This window comes from Penicillium brevicompactum, assembly GCF_028827555.1.
Source record: "Penicillium brevicompactum strain IBT 35665 chromosome Unknown utg000001l_segment0_segment0, whole genome shotgun sequence".
In the NCBI taxonomy this organism is placed as follows: Eukaryota; Fungi; Ascomycota; class Eurotiomycetes; order Eurotiales; family Aspergillaceae; genus Penicillium; species Penicillium brevicompactum.
The window spans coordinates 118,485-130,486 of NW_026623203.1; the positions used below are offsets into that span (position 1 = coordinate 118,485).

The following is a 12,002-nucleotide window of genomic DNA, read 5'->3' on the forward strand; positions in this document are numbered from 1 at the left end:
GAATTCATCGGAAAAAAAGGCAATGGTCGTAAACTGAATAAGGCCATAGCGAAACTATCATGGGCATCTAGTGAACGGTAGTCAACAGCAGAACGAGATAGTCAACGCATCAAGGAAATGTTGAGGCATATGATGAGACGCTAGTTACCTCAATTTTTTCAGGGTTGACGGATCATGGGAAAGCTGAGGAGATGGGCTGATCTGCCAGATGAGACATATCTCCGTTCAAAATACGTTTTAGACCGCACTTTTTCTGATGTGGGCGATTATCCCATCGGGGCCCAACTTTTTTTTCTGCGGGGATGCTTGATTCTACCCATCCATTTTTCCATCAATGTCTGCTCAAAACGGATGATTCAGTCATCAAGCAAGCCTCGCACGTATAAAGACCTCGTCAGACGTCGGCTCTCCTGGCAGTGAAGGCAGTTCAACTTGTCTCGCCCATAGAGACTATTCTTGACGAGAGATTCACATGCCCAGATAGGAAAGGTACGTCTCTTTGCTTTCCATGAGGTCCATATGGCGATTGACTGCGTGACGTCTAATCCCCAAAATTAGGGCATACAGAACCGTGTTCCGCAGAACAGACGGATTGAGAAAGGTTAGCCCATTCGTTCTATATCAGAAGAACTTTCGCTGATTACAAGCTTTGTCGAATGCCTTACTCACAGGAGATCACACAATATATCCTTCACAGCAGGAGGCTTTAATTGAAGAACGGAAACGGTGGTCTCGTGAGTGATGTAATCGAGCTAATGACCTCGCCACGGTCCTTGCTGAGGAATATGAAGTTGGACTGAATTTACCTATTTACTGACGAGGCCAGTCTAGTAACCCGAAACCATCAAATCGACGTATATTCCGGAAACAAAGGACACTGGTCGCTAGCGTATCATGGCCAAGTGTGTTGATGCCTTGGTGCCTGAGGCGTGAAATTGACTCGAGCCTAGGGGGTGAGTAAGCTGGTAAACATCTGGACGCATTCCGCCCTGACGGGCCACTCCCCCGCGCCAGACAGCGAACCCCCTACCATGTTGACTTCGATTTGCATCCTTCGATTATTTGCTGAATACTGATTTCAACAAGCGATGGAAGAAACAATCGCCGAGCTACGACGTCAGCTTGAGGAGGAGAGACAGGCACGAGAGGAAGAGAGACAGGCACGAGAAGAAGCAGAGCGCCGTGAGGAGGAAGAGAGACGGGCGCGAGAAGAAGCAGAACGGCGTCTCCAACCCAACACCCTATTTCGCCTTCTCGATCGCTGCCATGACTCTCTGTCTCAAGCGATCCGAATCGAGACGGATGCGACCCTCACGACTCAGGGCGACGCGACCGACCCAGTGAACCGACTTTACCCCAAGCGCATAATCCCTTGGCTTGACTTCCCCCAGCTCCAGGAGCAAGTTTGGAGGAAATTCGACCGCACGGCTGCCTTTACCTCGCGCCCCCTCTTCCCTTCTGATACCCAAATAGATTATGTCGTTACGAATATCCAGAACAGGCCGATTTATTCGGAAGCGTCCCTTCGAAATTTTGAGCGAGACACGGTGGATAATTTTGTTGAATTGATTATCAAGGCGTTGCGAGATGATGAAGTCTTTCGACGTGAGCTTGGAATCCAGGGCCAGGTCACCTTTTACGACCGCGCGAACCCATCGGAAACTTCGCTGAAGGACAGCTTGGAGCAAATGAATCTCCAGGACGTGCGAACGCCCCAACGACTCGCGAACACTAGACCTGGGAGAGGCAGAGGAAGGGGAAGAGGAGCGGCACAGGGAAAGAAGAGGGATGGCACTGCACGAAGACGCAATCGTCGTGCAGACCAGTTCTGCGTGCACCTTGTGGCCGACGAACGACAACTCCCAGTGTATGCGGTGGAGTTCAAAGCGCCGCACAAGGTGACAGTCCCTGAGCTGGTGGCGGGTTTACATCAGATAGATCTGGCTCGCGATATCATAGACCAGGAAGGTGACACGTTTGAGTTTTATGCCACCTGCCTCGTCGCCGCTGTGGTCACTCAAATATTCTCATATATGATCGACAGTGGGGTTCAATACGGTTACATCTGTACAGGGGAGGCTTTTGTTTTTCTCCATATCCCGAAGGATGATCCCACAGTTGCTCAATATTTCTTGTGTATCCCGAATCAGGACGTGCAGGCGGACGATGAATGGCGCCTCCACCGGACCGCCATCGGTCAGGTGCTTGCATTCACCCTTCAAGCGCTAGCCGCCGAAGCTCCGTCTCAAGAGTGGCATGATACGGCACGCGATGAGCTAAAGACCTGGAAGGTCGAATACCTGGACGTGCTGAGAAAAATCCCAGAAACGCTCCGTAAAGACCCCCCAGCCTCCAATTATCGACCCTCGCACTGGAAACTAGAGCCGAAGACACACAATACACGATCCCGTGCTCGTTGCCAACCAAACATGTCTACTCCGAAGCATTCTTCGACTGAAGGCAGCGGCAGTGATGCAGAATCGCATTCCCCATCCATCGCAGCAGCGGCGCGCAGCCGGTCGAGCCGGGGCCGAGGCAACAAGCACAAATCAACTAAGGAAAGCGAAAGCACAGGAGCCGGTCGGGACAACAAACAGACCTCTCGGAAAGACGGGCAGTCCACACGACCCTACTGCACAATTTCCTGCATCCGCGGCATAGTCAACCGAGGCCCTCTGGATAAAGAATGCCCTAACTGGAAACTCCACGGTGGCCAGAGACACTCCATGGGACCGCAGGAGTTCACACGTCAGCTTCACCGTCAACTTGTCCGAAGCCGAAACCACGGGTTTGAACAACTCCATGTCTGTGGTCGGACGGGTTACCTCATCAAAGCTACTCTTCTATTACACGGATACACTGTGATCATTAAGGCTACCACGATGGAGAAGCAGCATCTCCTTCAAGCGGAAGTGGACAATTATCGCTACCTCAGGAGCTTGCAGGGACACCAGATCCCCGTCTGCCTTGGGGCCTTTACACCCCGCGTTGCGTATTGGTACCATGGCAAATTAATGGCGCAGATGATACTACTGAGCTGGTCTGGAACCCGGCTTCAGCATATCATCAACGATGAGAATTTTGGATTCTTTCAACAGGAGCGCGACAAGGCTCTGACCGTGCTCCAGTCGCATGGAGTGGTTCATGGCGACAGTGAGTGGCGCAATATGTTGTGGGATGACCTAGGTAGCCGTCTGATTGTTATTGACTTGGAGGACATGAAATGGTTGAAGCGCCCTCGTACCCTTGCACCAACTTCTGGGAATGCACGGCATGGTCATCGCGCGAAGGTGGGAAAATCCGGGCAAAAGTTCTTGTCCAGCTCAACCGCTGTTTGCACATGACGCCCCAGGCCCACGGCCAGAACTCATTTGAGGCGATTCATGTTCTCGGCTTCCGATAATGAGTCGGAAGGAAGTTTTGATAAGTGATCGCACTTTCTGTTACTGGTCATAAAAACAATTTGCGCCAATTGTGGAAGGTATTCTGAATATATGTGATGAAAGCTCTGAAAAGACTAATTATTTGGCGACGTCAAACATATTTTCCTTGCTACGACTTTCTCGACCGCTCTTCTCCCTAAGCGTTTCACGTTTCAGTTGTTCCGGCCCCTCCTTCTCCTCCTTCTCCTCAATACCTTGCTTTCGTCACCCAGCTCTCCACGCAAGAGACAGCATCTGAAGGTGACTTCTTTCGCTCCAAAAGGAACGATAGGACTTCTGCTGGGCTGAATACTTGCTCCGGCATCTTGCTGGCGAAGTCACGAGCAAGCCCCTCGATCGTCTTGTCATCATATTCCTCATTGCATTGCTTTTGGTTCGGCGACTGCTTGAAGACCGTGTGGAAGAGCTGAGTCGAGATGTTCTGATCGGCAAGCTTGAAATGTACTTTCTTGTCTGAGCGCCCAGGCCGAATAAGTGCTTCGTCCAGATGTTCAATATGATTGGTCGTCATGATTAGTATCCGGCCTTCTTGAGATGAGACACCGTCAAGCACATTCAAAAGGCCGGATAGGGTGACTGCTGACTTTGACTCGGTTTCTTGGTCTGCGTCAACGCTGTCCCTGCGTCCCACCCCAGCGGTATCGACGTCCTCTAAGAGAACAATACAGCGCGGCGGAAGCTCAGCAAATAGCTTCATGAGCTTGCTGTCCGAAATATTCGATAATTGAAGCGTATAAATATCCAGTTCGTGCTTCCCCGCGAGTGATAGACTGAAGCTGGATTTTCCAGTTCCAGGGGGTCCAAACAGAAGGTAACCTCGTTTATACGGAATGCCACGTTCTGCGTACCAGTCTTGCATCTCTTGGTCGAGAAACTCGTCCACGTCTCTTAAAACATCGTCCTTTACCTGCTTATCCATGATGACTGTGGAGATGGGTCGGACCGGTCTCACTCTGGCTTTCTTCCACTCTCCCTCGCGGTGTTCAAAGACAGAGACTTTTCTCTGCGTATCCTTGAGATACTTCTCGCGACACTCTTCGATGAGATCCTTCAGAATATTTGCATTAAGACCAATGGAAGAGATATAGAGATCTTCTCGATGCTCTTTGACCGCGCAGTGAAGGACAAGCAAATGCCCTTTATACCAAAACAAAAAAGATCCATCCCAAGGAGAAAAGGTCAACGGCTTTTTCTTTGTCGAACATTGGTTGTTTGCCCGCTGTGGAGATCTTACGCGAGCAATCAATGAGTGGGCATTGTGGACAAATGGTTGGTCAGCTATCCAATCAACTAGCATATCGTATGCTTCGTCGTAATATGAGACATAAATTGTCGATGCTTCAAATTGTCAGTCCCATCCGACAATGACAGGAGGTATACGAACTGAAGTAACTTCTCACTATCTCCCAAACATAGCGGACTGCATAGCGGGCGAAGAGGATAAAAATCCCGAAAGTACAAAGAAGTCGTGTGTAGCTGTCCGGGTCGCCAGCAAGCAGCTGGCGTGCGGAGGCAGAGACCATACTGAAACCGGGAAAGATGATATCTATCGGAGACATTTGGGAGGAGCTGTGGTAGGAACCACCGTTGATGGTGTTCATTGTAAAGAATGACAAAGGTTTCCGAGAATGATTATATAGGTGCAGCTATAACGTTTCTTGAGAAGATGATTGCGAAATATTCAACTCAAAGTTACTCGACAGTATCGGGTTCCTTTATATGTTGGGGATCAGGGAAGACTGAATGGCTCTTATACAGACCTTGTACATGCAACAGCGCCAATCTCGACCGCCTGGCCCCTCGTTCATTCATCATTCTCACAAAAAACAACGTGCGTATGGCTGCACCAACTATCTTGGGAAAGGTCTATCACAGTCACAATCTCGAATCCGGATAGTGTTGCCTCTAACGAGGTGCTGTCCCCGCAAATCTTGCGGTGTGAAGGAGGTGTAAGATCAAACCAATGTCAAAATATCCTGAAAAGGGAGGCAAAATGCCCGAGACACGCGCCCCATCACAAGTTCTGGCCCCATCTCCATGCAGTGGCCTTGCATTGCAGGATCCACACCCCTGTTGACTGGGAGCAGCTGAGTACCCCGCTCTGGTCCAAAGTGACTTAAAAGCTGGGCAATTTGCCCACATAACCCCGACTAGGTGTACCTCCCAGTGATCAGTCCTTTTTCCCCAACAGTCTTCAGCAGCAAATCCTCGCATATCATGGATACCTACATTCGAATGATCAGCTCCTTGGACGACTTTGATCCTCAGGCTTTGGCCCCCGAAGATTTGGAGACAACTTTAACATCTCTGAAGCAGCAGCTGCTGAAAACGGAGGCTGCGAAACTATTGTTGCCTGCGAAGGAGACCTCTTTCAGTCGTGTTGCATTGGGGAGACTATCTCATTTACTGAATTTGGTGTTTAGGCCTGATAAGCAGCACGAACCGAAACTGGCAGCTCTTAGGGAATTGGACTCTGTGTCTTTGATCATTTGTGGGCTTAGTCTTACCCAAAAAGCCATCGAGGTTATGCGGAAAGAACTCTTCGATATCTTGCTCGAACAAGCTGTGATCGCTTCTCAAACAACTGTGAAGATTATCGCCAAGAGTGATGAAATAAACAAGGTAGTCCTGAGCTCATCGGCCGACGAAGATTTTCTAAAAAGCAAGTTCTATCGTCCGTATCTTGCAACACATAGCTAACGTGGTCATAGATCATATCAGTCTGAGACGAATCGTTAATGGCACTATACGCCCAAGTCTTCAATACTCTCTCTGCGGAGGACCGTCCTGGTGCTATACTACGATCATCAAGCCGGAGTCTATGCAGACTGCATTCCCTCGGTTGCTTATTAAAGCTGTCCGCGGCTACGTCACAACTTTTCTCCCATCCGAGGGATCTACGGATGGATTAATCAGAGTAATGATTATGTTTGATCAGAGCCTCCTTCAAAATCTATTCGGCTGTGCAGAGAGCGACACAATGGCTGCTGGTAAGTGACTTCCAGATCGCACTTGGCTAGTACTGACTTAGAGCAGAGCGGTTTTCCGTCGGTTGCGCTGTGAAGAATCAGATAGCTGTGGCGTTCGGAGATGATGTTTTCGAAGCTATTACAAGCAGTCAAGCCTGGAGTCAGGAAACCGGGGAGATTGAGACTAGGTGTGTGAAGGCAGATATATATCCAGCACAACTCATGATGATCAGTTTGACGGTTGGCTGGACATCATGTTACAATTTCGTAAATTCAATCTACCGGTCGTGATTTCGCCGAACCCCCTTCGCCCTGACCCGTATGCCTGGTGGTAGCTTCATCTCTCCACTCCCCTCTGCTCGAAATAGGGTCGAGCCATCCCCATCCTGAAACAGTATCTCCTCGCAAGATTCGCATGCAAAAAATTGTTCTTCGGTCAGGGACGCATCGATCTGGTGAGCGGCTCTCTTATCCGACTCTTGAAATGTGGCGGTGGTGAAATCTTGCCAGCGGCTCGCCTGCTCAGGTCAGAAAGAGTATCATAAACACAAGGACATGTGCCATACCAAGTCGGACTTTGTCACCTTCGCTTCATTTGCCATTCGATAGAATCAGGGCACCAAGACTAGTGCACCGCGCGGTTGCCCAAAACGATCGAATGTCGAAACGTGCGTTCTTCGGGGATAAAGGTGACCGGCTGCGTTCACTAAAAACGTATGGATTGTCGCTAGTAATTGTGAGATGTCGTTAAAATTAATGTCGTCGGCTGGCCGCGGCGAGAATATCAGGACGTTGGTCGTTTGGGCTTGACTGAGGGGCAGAAAGTGTCGAAGACGACATGATTACTAAGACTGCCCGATACTGCCCGTTACTGCCCCAAGTTAGGCATCCATACTTCGCGCTTCATCTTGAACCAGAGAATGCTAAGTCATAAATCAGCCGTCAGATGTCTCTGCGAGACATTTCATTCGATGTCAATGTTTCTATCTGCTCTGATATACATAAGCCTGCAAGAGTAGGAAATGCGGATGTCGGCAGTCTAACAACAATGCGGTATCCGGTAAAAGAGGATAGTTCGCAATACGACCGAAATTGATGGCCAGAACTCCTCCAAAATCATGGCAAAATGACCGAGACAAGGGCTGCATGCATCATGAGCATGAGCTAGAATGCTATGCGGATCTTGTATGCCGCTCCAGTCAAGTTTCCTCGAAGGCTAGGCATTTTGCCCCAAAATTTCCTTCTCCGCAACATGTAACCCACCCCATTGTCCTGTTCCTCCTCGGTGGCTCTTGAATCAAATAAGACAGAGCCAAAGTGATTAATGCAAGCCTAGCAAATGTATAAATCCCTACTTAAGCCAGGCAGGAAAAGAAAGGTATGGTTTTTCCTTCGAAACAACGCAAATATCAAAAATTCAGGAAAAGATGTCTTTCGAGGTGATTTTCCAACTGGCTACATCCGCAACAGCATCTTTCTGTTGTGGAACGAGTCTTCTTGTTTGGCTCCTGTCTATCAAAGCCTTCAGCCTACCAAGATTGAGCAGAGAATTTCTCATCTCCAGCCAACTTATTATAGGCAGTGCCGCCTTTTTGGGGCTGATCGGATCTATTCCGCTCGTATTGTTTGAATTGAAGTGGACGAAGGGTAAAAATCCAATCTCCCTTTTCTCAATTCCTATCGTACCTAACTCTATTCCAGGCCCATCTTGGCCAATACTACAGCAGGAAATTGGCAGTGTATTTCTTCTCCTCATTTTAAATGAGGTAAGTGCATTGAATCTGAAAGAGAGTGACACTGACCTCTCCAGTACCTAAGTGTTTCTACTTTGCAATCCTCGTTAACCCATACAATATCTGCCTTATTATTGATGGGAACAATTACTATTCTATCACTTTCATTGTATTTTCCGGTGCGATTCGACTGATAATTCCTACCCTGCGTGCTTAATTGACCAAAAATGCAGGAGCACCACAATGCTTTGTTTTCTTCATATATGGTCATCAGCTTGGCTAGTCTCAGCTTCGTCCATGCCCAAATCATTCGAGCCTGGGTCATTTGCTTGAGGCCATGGCATATGCAAACAAGTATTTTCAAATTGTTTTGGCGAAGTCCGGACCTCAAAACTGCCAAGCACCAACGAGCCTTGTGGGGAGCTTCCATTGGTTCAATGGGCCTACTTCTCGTTTTATTAGGCTTGACAATCCTTGCCTGTATAAAAACTAACCTGCAGACTCAGATTGTGACGGTACGTGCCTTTGACTAGTCCATCATCATATGCTACTTACATGCTCCATAGCTCCAGATTGCTACAATAAGCCTAAGAAAGGCGGCAGTTTCATTCTACCTCTTCCGAGCCCCGGAACGCAGTATGGAAGTCTTACTTTCGCATGGACACGTTCAACAATAAGACCAGAATATAGAGTAGCGTGCGAAAGTCTACAACAAAGGATACGTCTGTGTCACATAAGAGAAATTCAAGACTATCGTCACTTATTAAAATGCAGCAAAGAAGTACGAGAGCCAATTGCTCACATTTTATACTTTGAGGCTGCCTCTGAAAAAATACCTAGAACAAAGGCCTCATGTGCTTATGCCTTCACGGTGCAGCCGTCCGGGTCGTATGCAACTCCATCTATTGGACGCCCGCCATGTACCCGCTCTGGTCAATGTTGCTCGAAAGTTAGGTATTTTGCCCGAGGACCCCCTGTCCGTAAAATGCGACGCATCTATCCGTCCTTTTCTCCCTTCGAATTCTCTGCACAGACCCAGTAAATGACAGCCAGTGACAGGGTACCCCTCTTCAACTAAGCAGATTTTGATGCACTCAACCGCATGTTTGCTGCGTTTTCAAGCCCTGATGATGGTCTTCCAGAAACGGATGGAAATAGGCTAGTGCATAAATTATCACAGCGCTAAGGAGAGTTCTAAGTCAGATTCCTCCACGGACTTTCAACTGCAAGCTGGAAACCCCGTCAGCTAGTGTGATACATAGTAGGTTAAGAACCTCACTGACCTGGTAAATGACAGGGTTCCCCTCTTCAACTGACGAGATTCGACGCACTCAGCCGCATGCACGCTGCCATTCATCTTCACAGATGCTCTGAACAAGGAGGAAACGCCGTCGGTGGGGCTGATCCATGCTTTTCGCATCCACAGCGCACGGATAGGGGCCTTGGACCCAGATTGGGTTTCGCCGAAGCCTAATGATCAACAAAGCCACTCAGTAATATCGATTGATTGGTGCTCGTGAGCCATAATTAGCGCCAAATGTAGGGGCCGTCACCCTCGAGTTTACAGGGAGGCAGCCTCAGTAATCCCATATGCATTATAGACCCGTCAGAAACAATCTGATGCTCACAACACTACACTTAATATAATGAACTCGCCTGATGTTATGCCCAGGTGACCTGTCATGTCTATTACCCCACTTTCTTGTTGTATAAAGAGAGTGCGAAAGTAACGATTGTCTCTTGAATTTCTCAAGAATCACTCTCGTGGCTTTGTTTCCTATAATATCTGGTCAACAGACTACCTACTCTGCACGGTCTCTATTGGATTTGGATTCTCAAACCTTGATCGTTGAAAACCACTTCTCTGAACCGCTTCTCTCAAGCGTATACCTAATTGCCAGAGTCCTTACAAGTACAGTACACGTGCCCTCTATTGCAGATCGGTGGTCTCCCAACTAATACATGTATAGTCCCCGCCTCCATCATGACTTCCGAATCCGACATAACCCATCCCGTGGACGCGATCAAATGTTGCACCTGCGGACAGGAGAAGGGCATGGTCCATGGAGATTGTGGGGCTTGTCCTTCTTGCTGCAATTGCTCCAAGAAAAAGGACTGAATGGTCGGAGGCGGGAGGGTGAATAGCTGCAATTTTTGAACTGTCACTGAAGCTGCTTGACCGACAGCCAGTCGTAAAAATTCTCCTGAATAATGACTCCGCGGGCTCTCCTGAAACGGTTTACGAAATCTACCGCAGCGCATAAGAGATGGGAGAGACCAAGTAGCAGGAATTATACATATACATAAGATTCCTGTTCTGAAATTCATCTCATATTTGCGATCGTTTGTGATCCACCGTCACTAGATATAAAATTACGTGAACTTAGGCTCCTTGCGAATCCAGAGGTTGCTGGCGTCTACAATACAAATGTAGTCCTTTCAGTGCAGAGCATATTTCAACGTCATCAGAATGGCTTGGAAGGCTATAGGCATCATAATCCAGCCACATTTGCCTTGTTCTCGGAGATTCAGCATCTGCCAATGGTTTTCTGTGAAGTGCAATGGTTAGACAAATCCGAGGATCGATAAAAGCGAACTTACTCATTGCCATTGAAGACTTCAAAGCCGGTGGAAATAATGAGCACAGGCCGAGCAAGGTCGGCGATAATCTGCTTCACTGGGGCGGCAGCAAAGGGTGATATTATGATCGATTCCTCGTCAATTTCCGCGAATCCTCCTGCACCGTGAGTTCCAACAATTTTGAATTCCTTCTTGATCAGGATCTCTTCCGCGACCTCTGTATAATCTGGGTCCTGAGCAAGTAATGGCAATGTTTTATTGCCACGACAAAGTTGAGCGATAGTGAGAGCCATCGAATGCTGGATCATGCAACCCATAACATTTTTCACCTCAGAGTTCTCATCCCAAGAGCCGTGCTGCCTTTTTAGCCATTCAGGCGCGGAGCGGCAAAAATCACCGAGCCCGAAGCAGAGAACTTTCTTCACAGTGTTTTTACCGAGTATATCTTGGACCAAGGCTGCCAAGTGCTTGCAGGTTTTGCTATTCTGCCACAACATGTGTTTCTCGTCAAAGACTTGCATAGGCTGTGCTATAAGCTCTCGGAAGTTTCGTGCAGTCTGATTGCTCCAATCCACAATGTAAGAGCACAGGTAAGTTTCATGTGGGCCGTTGGGTTGTGCTTTCACAAGTTGCCAATATTCTTGGTACTTGACATGGGGTTTCCTAAGGAAAACTTAGATTTCAGGCTCAAATTGGGTCAGAAGACCATACCCACGTACCAGATAGGATTCTGTACTTGGAACATGGGATTGGAAATTTGGATTATGCTTCCATCGATTCGACGGACTGAAAATCGCTCCATTGCATAGGATTGGCGCAATTGTTGTTCTATGTCTTCGAGATCTTCTTTCGTCCAAAGCCTGGTACCAGAACTGTACAGATCTGCGACTCTTTGGCTACTGATCCGCCAATCCGTGCACCCGTAGTCGAGCGGTCTTAGAGTTTGTGGCATGGTCTCGTAGCTGCTGATCGAGCAAAGGTGAGGAACAAACAATACGATGAGTTGCCGGGAGGAAAAAACCCAAGATTGTTTGGAAAGGGGAGAAATTTATTCGTGTACAAGGATCAGAAAAGAAAAGGCTAGGACTGAGCTGTGATACTCAATGATTGTCTGCTTTTGTGTATGGGTACCAGTGTCGATACAGTGACAACGTTTGCTTTGAGGGATCAAGAAAAATTCGACCACTCTTCTGCTGACTACTTACCTAACTACTTAAGTACTAGTTAGTTAGGTAGGTAAGGGGGTCAAGAAAAATCCCAGGCAAGAGGAACGGTCT

General features: G+C 48.1%; 4 protein-coding genes across 4 annotated transcripts; 2 read left to right on the forward strand and 2 right to left on the reverse strand.

Annotated features, from left to right (window-relative positions):
* Positions 1-1,088: 1,088 nt before the first annotated feature.
* On the forward strand, positions 1,089-3,344 carry N7506_000032 (uncharacterized protein; the record flags this gene model as incomplete). The annotated part of the gene is made up of 1 exon (XM_056949328.1): positions 1,089-3,344. One exon carries the CDS (start codon positions 1,089-1,091, stop codon positions 3,342-3,344), a length of 2,256 nt encoding a protein of 751 aa, XP_056815243.1.
* A 286-nt stretch (positions 3,345-3,630) lies between these two features.
* On the reverse strand, positions 3,631-5,044 carry N7506_000033 (BCS1 and AAA domain-containing protein; the record flags this gene model as incomplete). The annotated part of the gene is made up of 2 exons (XM_056949329.1): positions 3,631-4,781; positions 4,828-5,044. The coding sequence occupies 2 exons, from the start codon at positions 5,042-5,044 to the stop codon at positions 3,631-3,633; spliced, it is 1,368 nt and encodes a 455-aa protein (XP_056815244.1).
* Positions 5,045-5,660: 616 nt separating this feature from the next.
* On the forward strand, positions 5,661-6,703 carry N7506_000034 (uncharacterized protein; the record flags this gene model as incomplete). The annotated part of the gene is made up of 3 exons (XM_056949330.1): positions 5,661-6,117; positions 6,155-6,433; positions 6,480-6,703. The coding sequence occupies 3 exons, from the start codon at positions 5,661-5,663 to the stop codon at positions 6,701-6,703; spliced, it is 960 nt and encodes a 319-aa protein (XP_056815245.1).
* A 3,825-nt stretch (positions 6,704-10,528) lies between these two features.
* Positions 10,529-11,470, reverse strand: N7506_000035 (uncharacterized protein; the record flags this gene model as incomplete). Its single annotated transcript, XM_056949331.1, has 3 exons — positions 10,529-10,694; positions 10,747-11,388; positions 11,445-11,470. 3 exons carry the CDS (start codon positions 11,468-11,470, stop codon positions 10,529-10,531), a joined length of 834 nt encoding a protein of 277 aa, XP_056815246.1.
* Between the last annotated feature and the right edge of the window lie 532 nt (positions 11,471-12,002).